This window comes from Danio rerio, chromosome 8 (genome assembly GCF_052040795.2).
Source record: "Danio rerio strain M-AB ecotype USA chromosome 8, GRCz13ab, whole genome shotgun sequence".
In the NCBI taxonomy this organism is placed as follows: Eukaryota; Metazoa; Chordata; class Actinopteri; order Cypriniformes; family Danionidae; genus Danio; species Danio rerio.
In genome coordinates, this window is record NC_141028.1 from 11,152,849 (window position 1) to 11,169,686 (window position 16,838).

A 16,838-nucleotide genomic window follows, 5' to 3' on the forward strand; every position below is an offset into this window, starting at 1 on the left:
TTTTTTCTCTGGTGGACGTATTTCTTCATTTGGAGGTTCCAGCACAGCTGAGCCTCTTAATACACGCTTAGGGCACAGTTAATGCGGTATGTTACGCCTGGGACATATACAGTAGATTGATCACCACATTAGTTGATCAATTTATTTTAATAAGGCCCACCTGCTTTTGCAACACAACCTAGTAGCTTATACGGTTGCAAAGGAGAACTGCAGCAAAATGAGAAGCGGAAATTAGTTGAGAAACGCACACTGTTGCATGCAGGTGATATTAATATGCGCTCCTCGAAATATAAAACTTTTAAAGCAGTTTTATTGCATCTTTGGAAACTAAAGAAATTACTAATAGACTTAATCTTTGCTTTTCATTATCTTATTAAGGTCCAATTACATTCCATCCAAATGTCAAAATAAAATACAGACATTTAGAGCCCTTTTTTGGTTGTTTTGACCAATGATGATTAAGCTCAACTTGAAAAAAATAAAATAAAAATGAGACAATTAAATGAATTATTTCTGTTAGGTGATAAGACGTTTGTCTAAGCAAAGTCGGACCTTATTGTCCTAATTAAATAATTAAAAATCAAGGCATGATCATATTTTATTTTGGTAAAATAAGTGTAATCTAGAGGCTTTTGTCTTTCATATAAGCCACTACTGATACCAAATGATCAACTAAAATTCAATCTATTATTTGTTGTTCCTAAAACTTGGATAGGCCACAAGACTTTTGTCAGGTAGTGTACATTTGAACAAAAACTAAGTTAGAATTTGGGTATGAATGATTTCGGGCTGGACTGTATATGCACTCATAGAAATAAAGGTATGCGATCTGTCAATGGGGTGTTACCATTTCAAAAGGTGCAAATTTGTACCTAAAAGGTCCATAATAATATCTTAAGAGTACATTATAGTACCTAAAAAGTACAAAAGTGTTCCACCTAAAATTTTTAGGAACTAATATATACTTTTGATGTACCAATTAGGACCCTTCAAGTACAAATGTGCACCTTTTGAAAAGGTACCAGCCCAGTGACAGCTCGCGTACCTTTATTTCTGAGTGTAATTGCATAGCATTGAATAGCATAAAAAAAGACTAAAGCCTTAAAAAAAATAAAAAATTATATATATATATATATATATATATATATATATATATATATATATATATATATATATATAACTAGAAACTAATTTTGTATGTTAGTTATAAAATGTACTTTATGTAGTTTACATGCAAACACACATGCCTCACCTAATAGCACAACTAATACAGTTGCAAATGAGGTCGGTGACTGAACCAAAATGAGGAAATCACCTGAGAAACTTTGTATTTTTTTGGCTGCAAACTGTTCGCATGCAACCCAGGCGATCGTTAAAACACGCTCCTCTCGGTATAAAGCGGCTAATGCCTGATTGAGCACTTGATGAGAATAATAGAATAATGAAGGTGAGGTGGTTCGAAATGCCTGACAAAAATAACATGTAAGTGTTTTTATTCAAAAAGCTTCCGCTACCCTGCATGGAGGATAATGGGCTTCTTTGTGAGGGCCCTCTCTATCAAGAGCCTGGTTCAGAACTTGGGCATTGTGTAAAAAAGGCCTTTGGCGGTGCGTTTCCCCAGTAACACGGCCGGTGCCTGTCGCTAAGGGGTCAGTGGTGCTTAGCAACACTTACGCTCATGGACTCATTTGGAGTATTTTGCACACCTCTCTCTTCTTGGAAAAAAAAAAAGTACATTTCTTTGGATTTTGCTTAAGCCTAGCAAAAAGCACACCAAGTTCAGACTCTTTTTTTCAGTAGTGAGATTAAAAAGTACACACTGAAAGCAGGTGGTTATTATGTGCCTAGCATACTTATCTTATGTCTGATGGGCAATGTACTGTATAAACAGATGTTTCAAACCTATGTTCGAAGCTATAGCTGTGCATTATCGCATCTTGAGTGTCATGCATCAAGCAGGAACTGAAAATCTTGTCAAATATGAACATTATGTTTTACATAAGGAGACAGCTGTGGTTCTAAAACAACTGAAAATGTAGTTTATGAGCATTTTAGGTTCTTATTACTTTTTCCTAAATGTGAATGTTGCTGTTTCGCAGGAATCCTAAAGGTAGTTTCAATACTTGAAGACTTTTTAAAGACCTTCTCAGCATATTCCTCATCGCCACTTCAAGTTCTAAACAGTATCAAACCTTTACCTTAATAAACAGTTGTTAATAAACAGTTGTAGTTAAGTAAATCAATGGACCACAACCATGCAACACCACTCATTTAGGCTCGGAAGAAACAAACCTTGAAAGAATAAATTTTGCAATTGTTTTCAGCCACTGTTTAAACTCGTCTTTCTCCAAACAACATTACACAAACTTACATTTTCCCATTTTGCTGTCTGTTTTGCTCAATGGTTTCGCTACACATGGAGAGCGTCACATCACCTTCCCGCAGTTGTCGCAAATATATGACATCACCCAGACTGAGGAGCTTGGCCGGACATGCTCGGGACCGAACCACTTCGAGCACGCCGTTGTTAATATTAGAGGATAAATATATTCATGCTTTTTGAAGTCAAACACTTTGGAAAACGCTTGAACAAAATTCAAGACCTCGTAAAAACGTGATTAAGACTTTTTAATACCTTTTAAGGGCCTTAATTTTCTCATAGTTGATTTATCAACTTTTAATTCTTTTTAAGACCCTGCGGACACCCTGTTTTTTCACAACCTAAAATGAGAGATTTGGAAACTTGAATGGATCTATAACATCCCCCTGAGGCGCACCTTACCGAATACAAAATTTGCTTTGCTAATTAGCTTATATCATCATGGCAAGCGATTACAAGGTAGTCAGACAGCTTTCAGTGCACTGTTGTTTAGCATTAAATATCTGAATGTACTAGCTCACAATGTGATGTTTTCATGATTTTATTTTTACCACCATCCCACAACCATCATGGCTTTTATCTGTAAACAATTGTGGTTCTACACAACACAAAATGTAGTTTGAGAACTTACATTTTTACTAGGTGTAAATGTTGCTCTTTTTCAACACATAATAAGATATTTGTAAACATGAATGGACCCAAAACATTCCCCTGAGGTGCACCTACCGAATACCAAATTTGCTGTGCTAGTTAGTTTATAAGATCATTACAAGTTATTACAAAGCTGTCAGAGAGCTTTGTCCCATCAACTTTCAGTGCACTGTTGTTTAGCAGTATATGTCTGAATGTACTAGCTCATAATGTGAAGTTTTCAGGCAAAATCACTTTTATTTTTACCACTATCCCACAACCATTTATCTCTAAAGAAATGTGGTTTAACACAACTGAAAATGCAATTAAATACTGTTAATTTCATAAGTGGTAAATGAAACATTTGGAAACATGAATAGTCCTATAACATCCCGCTGAGGCACACCGATACCAAATTTGCTTAATTTTCACTTGATTTTGTCATTTAAATTTTTTCATAATGACAAGTGACAATTAAATAGCCTGTACTGAAATTAAAAAAAATATACACCGAAAGCAGGTTGATATCATGTACTTGGAGGGACTTCTGATGAGCAATGTACTGTACTAACAGATGGTTGTATAGCTGTGCATTACTGCAAAAGCTTCAACCTGAAACAAAAACCTAATCAAATATTAACATTACAGCGTTGTATCAGTAAACAAGTGTGTTTCTAAACAATCAAAACTTTATTTTAAGAACATTTATGTCCCATATTTTTGTCTGGGAGTAAATGTGACTTTTTAACTGCCATATTTGAAAAAATTAAAGAATCTATATCATTCACCTGAGGCACACCTTACCAAACTTGCTTTGCTATAGTTGATATCATAATGACAACCGATTACAAGGCAGTCAGACAGCTTTGTCCAGTCAATTTTTAGTGCAATGTTCTTTAGCATGAAATTTCTGAATGTACTAGCTCATAATTTGATGTTTTTATCATTCATTTTTATTTTTATCACTATCCCACAACCACTATGGCTTTTATCTTTAAACAATTGTGGTTTTACACAACTCAAAATGTAGTTTGAGAACATTTTCAAAATTCTGTTCTTTTCATTAGGGATAATGAGACATTTGGAAACATGAATGGTCCCATAGCATTCCCCTGAGGCACACCAATACCAAATTTGCTTCGCTTTCACATGATTTTGCTATTTAAAATTATTACAGCAAGACAAGTGACAACCAAGTATTCAGTAAATGTAAATGTACTGTTCGAACAGAAGTTTTAAACATATAGCTGTGCATTAGATTCAACCTAGAGCAGAAAACCTAATCAAAGATGAACATTATACATTGCATCAGTATAGAAGTGTGTTTCTAAACAGTTGAGAGTGTGCGACAAACAACCAAACAAAAGTAAAAAAATAAATAATTATGAGATGACCATGTGACATTAACTGTGTGAACTTTGTATATACAAACAGTTAGGGGATATTTTCGTTTGACAATGAGTCTGCATCTTATACTTTTAAATAGTGTCACGCAAATCGCTTATGTCTTCTAAGGAGAATAGAGATGCCGCTTGCTTTCATGTCCGCTTCAGACATTAAAATGCAAAACCTCTGCAATAAAAGGTGAGCCAACATGAACAAATGGAAGGACAGAGAAAGGAAGGCTTTGAGGCAGGGGGGCCTAAACTCTGTCCTAGTGGGCTGGTGTCTTGCATATTTTAGTTCCAACCCCACCTGAACCAGCTAATAAAGCTCTTTCTTGGTAAACTAGAAACTTCCATGCAGGTGTGTTGAAGAAAGTTGAAGAAACTAAGCAGGATACTGGCCCTCCAGGACCAAGTTTGTACAACCCTGCTTTAAGGGGTGCTGGGAAACCATATGTACATCAAAGAGGAGAACAAAAATCAGTGAAAAATCCACAGAAAGAGATGAGTGGAAGAACCGTACATTTGATATGGTCTATCTCTCTAAAGACAGACCACAAAAACAGTTAACCTATCAAAAAACATATATAGTTTATATATTTGATGATATTGTGAGATGGCGGAGCGTGAGAACAGTTTGAAGTAGCATGTACACGTGCTGCACCAACTTTTCTAATTAAACGACCAGGTCCACTATTGGAGATAACTAAACAACATAAAAGAGGTGATCAAAAGTGACCATGCCCATCATGATAAAGATTGATTTATTTCTGTATTTGTTTATTGTTAATAATTGATTGTTATTACTGTAAGACAATCAATGTATTGCACATTGTTCATACTGTATTTTCTGTATTTAAATAACATTGATAATAATAAACTTGAAATAAATGATTAATATTCACATGATATTTCGGTTACTGTGTTTAAACTAAGATGAAGGAATCAGATCTTTACTGGTTTAAAGTGATATGATGAATTCACTGTAAAGCCCAAAAAGTTAAGGTAACTCAAACCGTTTGAGAAAACCGATTGCAACAAACCCTTTAAGTTCCAAAGCTAATCCTAATGAGTACTGTGAACTTAATCCATTTGAGTAAACAAAGCAATTTAAGTACAGTAAAACCTGATAAATGAAGAGAACTCAAACCAACTGAGTACTGTAAAACCCAGTAAGTTAAGGCAACTCAAACCAATTGAGAAAACCAATTGCAACAAACCATTTCAGTTAAACTAATCTATAAGTACTGTGAACTTACTCCATTTAAGTTGAAGTAATGAGGTAATTTTTTTGGGAGTATGCTGTTGTATTTTGCACTGTCTGTATTTTGCACTGTCATTGTATTTGCACTGTCTGTATTTTGCACTGTCAATTTATTTGCACTGTCTGTATTTTGCACTGTCATTTTATTTGCACTGTCTGTATTTTGCACTGTCATTGTATTTGCACTGTCTTTATTTTGCACTGTCAATTTATTTGCACTGTCTGTATTTTGCACTGTCATTGTATTTGCACTGTCATTGTATTTGCACTGTCATTGTATTTTGCACTGTCATTGTATTTGCACTGTCATTTTATTTGCACTGTCATTGTATTTGCACTGTCAATTTATTTGCACTGTCTGTATTTTGCACTGTCATTGTATTTGCACTGTCTGTATTTTGCACTGTCATTGTATTTGCACTGTCTGTATTTTGCACTGTCAATTTATTTGCACTGTCTGTATTTTGCACTGTCATTGTATTTGCACTGTCTGTATTTTGCACTGTCAATTTATTTGCACTGTCTGTATTTTGCACTGACATTGTATTTGCACTGTCATTGTATTTGCACTGTCTGTATTTTGCACTGTCATTGTATTTGCACTGTCATTTTATTTGCACTGTCATTGTATTTGCACTGTCAATTTATTTGCACTGTCTGTATTTTGCACTGTCATTGTATTTGCACTGTCTGTATTTTGCACTGTCATTGTATTTGCACTGTCTGTATTTTGCACTGTCAATTTATTTGCACTGTCTGTATTTTGCACTGTCATTGTATTTGCACTGTCATTGTATTTGCACTGTCATTGTATTTGCACTGTCGTTGCATTTGAACTGTCTGTATTATTCACTGTCTGGAGCCAGCACCTAAGCTTTTCACTCATCACAGCACACGTGCTGCTGATGATGTGACAATAAAAGTGATTTGATTTGAATGAAAACATATAACGTAATTTTCACAATCCAATTAAAAGAAAATGGACTTATATGGTTCTTCATATTTTGGAAACATTTAAGAGCCATATTTGGAAAAATGAAAGGATTTATAATATCCCTCTGTGGCACACCTTCAGAATACCAAATTTGCTTTTAGTTAATATCATCATGACAAGTGATTATCATGTAGTTATTAAGGTTTGTCTAAACAACTTTCAGTACACTGTTTAACATTTAACATGGAACATTTTAATCATGACTACATTGGTGAACTAGCTCATATAGTGAACCCTTCAGGCATAGTTGCTGTTTTTTCGGACCACCATCCCACACATACCATGACTACATAATCATTGATTCATTTATTAGATAGAACAGTCAGGATGTTGTTACATTATTGCAACCGTTAGCTTTCTCTCTACATTATCGGAGTACAGTAAAGTCCTTTGTAAAGTATGTGATGTTAAAGCTGCACACAATAGCGGCATTGTGGGAAACTGAAAAGGCAGCTGTCCGAATTCTAGGGTGAGGCAGGAACGGGAAACAGGCGAGAAATTAGGGGGAATGCAGGACCAGTTAACTTGATTTTTGTCAAAAATAATGACCCCTCAATTCCAGGGCGAGAGAGCGAGACTTGCCCTAAGGGAGACCACTTACATCAAGATAAGAGCAGATTAACTAGCGGTAATACAACACCAGTGGCTTGTGTGCTTTTGTCTTCAGCACTGTAACGTCAATGTGCTTTCTATATTCATGCAAAAATGGGATTTTCACAGGTGTGGAAGCTAATGTCAGCAACTGCTAATATTCTACACAACGAAAAATGGTCTTTCTTAAACAATTTAGAAATAAATTTAGTATTTATAAAGTACTGTAAATGGGGCTGAAAATATCACCAAAGCACCTTTCAAGGAAAGACCGGGCTGCTTTTCTGGGTGCCCACATTCTAGTCGCATGAATTTGAACGGGAAATTCATCCTGACATCTCAAAAAATGCTTGACAAATTCTTATTAGAATTAGCAAATTAGCAAAAAATATAGCCCTATAGTCTAGTTTCTAGCAATTTATTAGTCGTCTTAGTCAGTGGTTACTAAAGTGGGGGTCACGGGAGAATGACAGAAGGTCACTTAGTGATTTCCAAGTCAACTATCATTAAAACTATTATTATTATAACTATTATTAACCTTTTGGAATGACCATATTTTATCCATAACCCACAGAAGATAAAAATAGTAGTCAATAGTTACATAAAAAGCAACAACATGCCCTTTATCAAAGGACTGTATATAAAATTATATATAATAATTTATTTTAGGTGTTTTTACCTTTATTGATAGGACAGTGGAAATTTACAGACAAGAAAGTATGGGGAGCAGAGAGAAGGAGAGGAATTCGAACCGGGAATCAAACTTGGGTCGCCGCAAGCACCTGGGTGATATATTGACGCACTAACCATTTGGCTATTGGTGCCGACTTTTTCTTTGACATCTTCAATATTTGTTAAGGAAGCCTGAAAAGGAATGAAATATGAAAAAAAAAAACAAAAAAAAAACGACTCCATCAAAAGTGTGATCTGAGGTTCAACAGAAGTTAAACGACACAAGAGAGGGAGCAAACCTGCTGAATAACCTACAACCCCTAATCATTTTCACCATTGACTTTATCTACCAGTAGACGAGCAGAGGCATATGATGATTACCTTGAGCTGAGCACCAGAATAAAATAAAAAGCTGACCGCTTCACACTCATCCTCAGCTGAGGTGTAAACACAAGATAAAACTGACTGATTGAACATCTCTCATCCGAAGGCACTCACATTTTCATTAGCATGGACCCCGACGGCCTCAAAGTCACCTGCCAGCGGCTCCCAGAAGACCAACGCTGCTTTGACGGCCGTATTGATTGATTTTTCAGGCCGAGAAACAGTCGACACGTGCCGAGGAAGGGGAAAGGAGTGGCGGACGGACGACAAAACGCTCTCTTGGGATTCGGTCTAATCTGAAGCAGGCCTTCGCTGATGTTCGATTGCTATTCAGGAAAGATGCATGTCATGAAAGAGATGATGTGCTTTTTTCTGGAGCGTGTCACTGCTAATCAGACTATCAATTAATCTGTGCATGTCCAGAGACAAAGAGACATGAGGAGGGGTGAGGGGATGGAAACGTAGGAGGAGGTTTGGATTTTCATCACAAGGAGGTATACTGCAGAGACAAAGACATCAACCAGGCCCTGTTTACAGCATGATACCTAAGTCCACATAAACTAGAAGCTGTGCTATTATGTATATATATATATAGTACAGACCAAAAGTTTGGACACCTTATTCAAAGAGTTTTCTTTATTTTCATGACTACAATACTTATTTGTATTCCCTCTTGATTTGCATTGTTTGTTTAGTGTCATCAATTTTACATCAGTTTCATAGTTTGATCACTTCAGTTTCAGGACATTCATTCAGAGCGCTCTCTTTTACCAACAAATGATGCCAATTCTACATGCTAAACTGGTTTTGAGGGGTTTAACATGGTCACATATGGGCTTTTTCTGATCTTTCAATTTAATATTGAGAAACGTGATTGTTCAGTTTACATATGAAAGCAATATGAGAAAATGAGAAACAATACTAAGAGCTCTGATAACCGACTGTCAAAGTGGTGAAGGTAAAGTTAGACAAACTATGTATAAGCTGTTGATCTATGTGAAAAACAACATAGTGTTTTATGGAGCAGATGGCAGAACGTGAGCATGTTCAGCTGACAAGCACAACTGAAAAACACTCAGTTTCCCACAGAATAATTACTTATTCAATACTAATTGCACAACATATACATGGCACGCTAATTATCTCGAATAAAAAGAGAAGAACAGGGAGATTAGAAAAAGTTACATTAAAAAAACATTGTGGATAAAATGTAAAGTAAAAAACGTTTTAAAGTAACTGGTGTAATGTGCAATATTTATAAATGTATTAGTTTTGTAAATGTTTAATTTCTACATTAAAAAGTTATAAAAATCTCTGCGTTCATATTCATTATAAGTTAAAGTTTTAATTATTTTTTACTGTTTTTAGTACATTAACTTAATCTAAAGGAATCTTAAAATATCTTGACTTGGCAACAAGCTAAACTAATTAACAAAGATATAAAAACATACATTCACCGGCCACTTTATTAGGTCTAACTGCTTTTTAACACAAATTTCAAATCAGCCAATCACATGGCAGCAACTCAATGCATTTAGACATGTAGACATGGTCAAGACAATCTACTGCAGTTCAAACCGAGCATCAGAATGGGGAAGAAAGTTGATTTATGTGACTTTAAATGTGTCATGGTTGTTGGTGCCAGACAGGCTGGTGTGAGTATTTCAGAAACTGCTGATCTACTGGGATTTTCACGCACAACCATCTCTAGGGTTTACAGAGAATAGTCTGAAAAAGATAACCAGTGAGCGGCAGTTCTGTGTTTGAAAATGCTTTATTGATGCTAGAGGTCAGAGGGGAATGGCCAGACTGGTTCCAGCTGATAGAAAGGCAACAGTAACTCAAATGACCACTCGTTATAACCGAGGTCTGCAAAAGAGCATCTCTGAACACACAACACATCCGACCTTGAGGCAGATGAGCTACAGCAGCAGAAGATCACACTGGGTTCCACTCCTGTCAGACTAAGAACAGGAAACTGAGGCTACAATTCGCACAGGCTCGGTACAATTGGACAATAAAAGATTGAAAGAGCGTTGCCTGGCCTGATGAGTCTCGATTTTTTGCTGCGACATTCGGATGGTGGAGTCAGAATTTGGTGTCAACATGAATGCATGGATCCATCCTGCCTTATATCAATTGTTCAGGCTGGTGGTGGTGGTGTAATGGTGTGGGGCACACTTTGGGCCCATTACTACCAGTTGAGCATCCTGTCAATGCCATAGCCTATCTGAGTATTGTTGCTGACCATGTCCATCCCTTTATGACCACAGTGTACCCATCTTCTGATGGCTACTTCCAGCAGGATAACGCACCATGTCATAAAGTGTAAATCATCCCAGACTGGTTTCTTGAACATGACAATGAGTTCACCATATGCAAATGGCCTGCACAGTCACCTGATCTCAATCCAAAAGAGCACCTTTGAGATGTGGTGGAACGGGAGATTCGCATTATGGATATGCAGCCGACAAATCTGCAGCATCTGCGTGATGCTATCATGTCAATATGGATCAAAAGTCCAAGGAATATTTCCAGTACCTTATTAAATCTATGCCAGGAAGAATTAAGGCAGTTTTAAAGGCAAAAGGGTTCAACCCAGTACTAGTAAGGTGTACCTAATAAAGTGACCGGTAAGTGTACACAAATCTACCTTTCATTACATTTCTTAATTTAAAACCGCTACTGTAAAATAAAATAAAAATCTGTGTTCATATTTATTATATGGTAAGGTTCTAGACTTTATCAACAACTTAATTTGTCTCATTTGCATCTTTCAATTGTGTTTATTTCTGATATTTTAGTACATCAAAGTAATCTAAATCTATCTTTAAAAATCTTGACTTGGCAACTAGCTAAAATGAAATCCTTTTTTCCCCACAAAACTACATGTAAAACAATGTCTGTGTGTTTTGATGGCAGAATAAATTAGGTAATTACCTCAAATCTTACAACACACACGCAGGTGCTACAAATGTACCAGTTTCACAACACATTATAAATAAAAGAAATCCCCATGTCAACATTCATCTGCAATAAGTAAATAGAAAACCTGTTGGCCTCCATGCAGTCGACATGCAGCACCTCATCACTGACAGGACTCGCTTTGCATCTAAATGTCTTCAGTACCCGAGACTGTGTTTAGACTGCACAAGACGCCACATTTCAATTCCAATTTAAATGCATAGCGCTGTGGGGTCACTGATGAACAGGAGGAGATGAGTCCGAGCAGATGGAAGGACAACAGTTGCGCGGGGGTCCAGCGAGGAGACCTTCAAACTGAGCGAAAACGCCGGCATGTGTCATTCCTGGAAAGGACGACAATCAATCCTGCAGGGAACGCGTGCGCTGGAGACGTGAGCTGCATTATTGAACTGCGACGGGACATCAATTGTACTGTCGCAGAGTTCAGGCTGGTGGTTTGACCTTTGACCCCAGTTCTAATACTTTATTTTAAGTGTACGTACTGCCATAAAATATTACAATTAATAAACAGTTGGTTGTTTTTTTTTAATCATGAAATCTCCAATAGTTGTTAATAATTTTTAACTTTTTAAACTTTAGTTTGGTTATTTTTTTGTTATATAGGGGCGACGCAGTGCCACAGTAGGTAGTGCTGTCGCCTCACAGCAAGAAGGTCACTGGTTCGAGCCCTGGCTGGGTCAGTTGGCATTTCTGAGTGGAGTTTGCATGTTCTCCCCACGTTCGCGTAGGTTTTCTCTGGGTGCTCCAGTTTCCCCCACAAGTCCAAAGACATGTACAGATGAATTGGGTTAGCTAACATTGTCCGTGGTGTATGTGTGTGAATGAAAGTGTATGGGTGTTTCATAGAGATGGGTTGCAGCTGGAAGGGCATCCGCTGCATGGAACATGTACTGGATAGGTTAGCGGTTCATTCCGCTGTGGCGACCCCAGAGTAATAAAGGGACTGAGCCGAAAAGAAAATGAATGAATGAATTTTTTGTTTTACTGCTTCTTGTTAGGCTACTAATATGCTCATTTTAAGTTCACATTTCTGTAAATATTCATACATTTCTATTTTAATTTCTGTAAAATAAACATAATAATAATAACATTCATTTAATGTTAAAGTTTTAATAATTAGTTGTCTTGTTGTTTTTGTAACATTTTATATCAGAGACACTGATAATATTTATTAATATTAATCTTTTTAATTGGGGGTATTTTAGTTTTACAAAGAAATCTATCTAAAACAATTTTAAATTTCTAAAACTATTTAAAAAAAAACAATATATAAAATATTGTATAATATATAATATATAAAATCTTTTTTTATTAAAAAAGTTATATTGTTAAAAACGTTTTTACATTCCATATTAATTTCTCACTTTTGCACATCTACTTTTTGATGAACCTTTCAAAAATTAAATTAATAATTTGTTTTAGGCGCTAAAGGAGTGCCTTTTTATGTCACTTTCAATCGGTTAGTACATATTTGTGTCTCTCTAAAATAAACATTAATTAAATTTCAAACAAACCAGTGTTATTTTTATGCCATCAACAAACTCAGAAATGTTTTATAAATCTATTTCTTGTTATTATTTCTTTTCTGCTATCATACTGATTTTATGTTAAATTGCAACCCAAGATTAATAAAGGGAATATGCCGAAAAAGAAAAAAGAAGAAATGGCTGATCATTTGTTGCAGGTTTTTTAGTTAGTTGAATGTTTTTTAACTTAATTAGTCAATTACACAAAATGTAACTAAATGAAAATGCTAAATGTTTAGCATCTAGCTAAAACTTGATATTAAAATTTAAAGACAAACATTATAGTGTTTCAGTGTTTATAGTGATTCAGAAAGCCTGTTGGAAGAAGTTTGAAATAGTTTGAAAAAGGACAGACAGACAGACAGACAGACAGACAGACAGACAGACAGACAGACAGACAGACAGACAGACAGACAGACAGACAGACAGACAGACAGACAGACAGACAGACAGACAGACAGACAGATAGATAGATAGATAGATAGATAGATAGATAGATAGATAGATAGATAGATAGATAGATAGATAGATAGATAGATAGATAGATTATTATGTTAACATGATTCTAGTAGGAATTATCATATTGCTACAATGATTTTAGCATGAATTAGCATGTTGCTAGTATGAATTAACATGTTTCTAGGATGTTTCTGGTAAGAATTTGCATGTTGTTATCATGTTTCTAGTACGATTTAACAAGTTGTTATATGACTCTAGTTTCTAGTATGAATTTACATGTTGTTATGTTTCTAGTATGATTTACCACGTTGTTAGCATGATTCTAGTATGAATCAGCCTGTTGTTAACTTGGCTCTAGTATTTATACATCATTCCATATTTAAACTTTTTAAAACCTTTTTTTACTTTTCTTTTTCATTCTTTTATAACCTGTTTTAACACATTTTAATCTGGTTTTATTTGTTTTTAATCATTTTTATTATTTGTTTTTTTTTATGCCCGTCTTTTTTTATTCTTGTTTATGTTAAGCATTTTGAATTGCCACTGTGTATGAAGTGTGCTATATAAATAAACTTGCCTTTTCTTAAACATATTGTAGTATTCTCAAGCCACCATGATAATATTCAACACAATCAATCCTGCGGTGAGCGTGTGTGTGCTGGAGCTGGGACCCTCATTATTAAATTGCAACAGAACATCAATTGTCTTGTCGCAGGGGTTCATTCTAGTGGATTGACCTTTGACCCGATCAGGTTGAAGAGGTCAAAGGGCACACATGGGCACACACTCCACTGCCGTATGGCAAAATGGAGTTCGCAGCATTCCTTTTCAGCAGGTCAGACTGTTGGCCAAATGAAGAGGCCCATCCAGCGTCCGGCTAATTATCTTACAAGATTCCCTGAGGTTACAGTGACAGCCAGACGGGTCACAGACGCCAAACGCCTGTAAATGAAAGAGCGTGGATGGAGAAAGAGAGGGAGAGAGAGACATTCTCAATGTCACCAGTCTGACATGCTCCATTTTTCACTGGGGTTGAGAAAAAACAACAGTTCCAGCGTTATAAATCGCCGATTTACCCGGATCAAGATTCAGACGTTTTTTTTTTTTTAGTTTATGATTCAGCGAGAAGTCACCTTGGCTTTCCCAGCAGACTTCAGACAAATTCATCACCGCCGCTCTGCCCTACAAGCCACGATTTGCAGCTCGTGCTAATTTTTTAAATGGAAAAATAATGTCACAAAGCCAGAAATAATGAGAGAAAACAATGCATCTGTTCGCATGACAATTATTCAAATGCCATCTGGGGTGAGGCTACGCTTGGAAAAATACGCTGATTAATAAATGACATTGTTGCCGTTTAGAATACGCCGAAAAAAGGAATAGTTCACTCGCAAATAACAGTTCTGCCATTATTTTCTCACCCTCGTGTCATTCCGTGCCCGTATGCTGCTATTTTTCATGCAAACAAAATCTTCACGTGGATGTTTTTACACTCAGAGGCTGCACATAAGAATGCAAAGCACATACAGAGCAAAATCACGGCTTATTGATCATCAAATATGGTGCATGTTGGGAATAAATAGCTGTTATGTTCATGCAAGTTGTGAATTTGTGCAAGCATAATATTTCCATTCCATGTTAAACAGAAAACAATAGTCAATTCTGACAGGCCAAACATAAATGAAAGTCATTAAATAAGCTAGCCAATGTTTTTATGCATATTTTGGACATATTGAAACTCTTTTCAATGCAATATGCTAACATTCACTATTGTCCAAGTTATTTTAGCAAATTTAGTAGTAAATTAGAAGGTTCATAAGGGAGGCTTTTATTTGAACCGAAAGAGAGTTAAGACAGCAATATCTTAAAAAAAAAAAAAAAAGTGGAAAAAAAAAATTTGTTTATTTATTCCTGTGATGAAAAACTACATTTTTGGCAGTGTCTTCAGTGTCATGTGATCCTCCAGAAATCAGATGAAAAATGCTGATATTCTCAAAGTTGAAATCGGTTTTGCAGTTCAATATCACATTTTGTTTTTTAAATAAAGGAACTACGTGCAAGAAAAACAACTGGTTTAATAGTATTTAAAGCTGAATTCACACTCAAATAAACTGCTCTGACAGTGTATCCTAACTACATACAACAAGGCAATGTGACACATTATAAATGGTATCTTTTCCATGTTAAAAGGAGTAACCATCCACAAAAGCAATGAGCAAACTTTTTTATATGTTATAAACAGTTTCTATTTCTGCAACGTCTGGGCTGAACAACAAATGGATGGATGGATGGATGGATGGATGGATGGAGAGGGATAGATAGATGGACATTTTTGCATCACAATAAATCGTACAACGATAAATCGTTACACCCCTAGTCAGAATAGCTCCTCCCCTTTAAAAAAAAGCCAATAATATAGCGTTTTTTATCACAGATCTGGCAATGAAGGTAGTTGATATCGAGCACATTAAATAAAAAGCAAATGAAGAGTCTGAAGGGGGCGGGACATGTTAGGTACTAAAGAGCATTTGATTGATCAGAAGATTTAATGAGAAAGATTTAATGAGGTGATGTCAGAAAAATCATTAATCCATTTAAGCTGATCAATACCCGTTAATATCTGGTTTATATCTTCCGAATACAAATTTTCCCCTCTTTTTTCCCCTGATCTCACACTGCCCTTCGAGGACAGACTGCCCTTCTGGGAGGTGCTTTTTTCGGCTCTCTTTTCCCTAATGTATCTGACTTCCACTTTCTAAAGCTACCTCCAATCTGATGTTTGTATATGGATGGTGGGGTCCAATTTCGCTACATATAAAAGTGGATCTGACAAGCTTTTTTCATTATCATCATCATCATCATGTTACATTTTTGGAGCACACTAGCTTATAGATAACCTTAAATCTAAAGGGCGTCACACACACAATGTGCCGCGACACAGCGCACACATGACAGTTGAAAGTATCGCACACCAGACGCGCACATTCGCATGCTATTTAAAATGAAAGTATTCAGATGGCGCTCTGTGGCACGGCAGAAATATGCACAGTGTCCTGAGTCGTGGCTGGCCGTCGCTGACAGCCTCCGACTTGCGGCGCCGGTGTATGTACCCTGATAGAAACCTATGTTTAGAATTCTGAAATGCAGGGCGCTGTGCATCGCCGAGTGGCGCTTCTGGTGTGTGACCCCTTTAACACACTGATACTAACATCTAAAAAACTTCATGTGACCTTTATAACAGAGAAACTGCACTACAGTTCACTTTATTCAAAGCAAACCTGCACACACCCTAAGAAATGAAGTGAAGTGCTCTTACCGAGGTGTTCTGACACTGGATGCAGGAACTGTTGAAGCGGACCGCAGGAATACGCTGCACTTTTCCCTGGATGTTAAAGACGCACTCATAGTTCTTCTGTCCAGACTGAGGCTGGGGCAAGTTTCGGGCTCGCAATGTGATTGGCCGAACGATCCCCGCCGGTACCAGGATGTCACTGCTGGGCAAAATCTGTGGGCAGCCCTAAAAATGACACACACAAAGAAAGACAAGACATTAAAATTAAGGCTCAGA

The 16,838-nt window shown here is 36.4% G+C and overlaps 1 protein-coding gene and 1 long non-coding RNA gene across 3 annotated transcripts in view; both read right to left on the reverse strand.

Annotated features, from left to right (window-relative positions):
- plxna3 (plexin A3) overlaps positions 1 to 16,838 on the reverse strand; it is a 355,788-nt gene that overhangs the window by 87,041 nt on the left and 251,909 nt on the right. For both annotated transcript variants that reach the window (XM_087263713.1, NM_001098489.1), the window contains 1 exon segment: positions 16,587 to 16,787. In XM_087263713.1, coding sequence (XP_087119839.1) covers positions 16,587 to 16,787 — 201 coding nt within the window.
- LOC147842572 (uncharacterized) lies at positions 3,276 to 6,266 on the reverse strand. The gene is made up of 3 exons (XR_015497598.1): positions 6,196 to 6,266; positions 5,763 to 6,050; positions 3,276 to 5,067 (listed from the first exon to the last, which is right to left on the reverse strand). It is a non-coding gene; the product is annotated as an uncharacterized LOC147842572 (long non-coding RNA).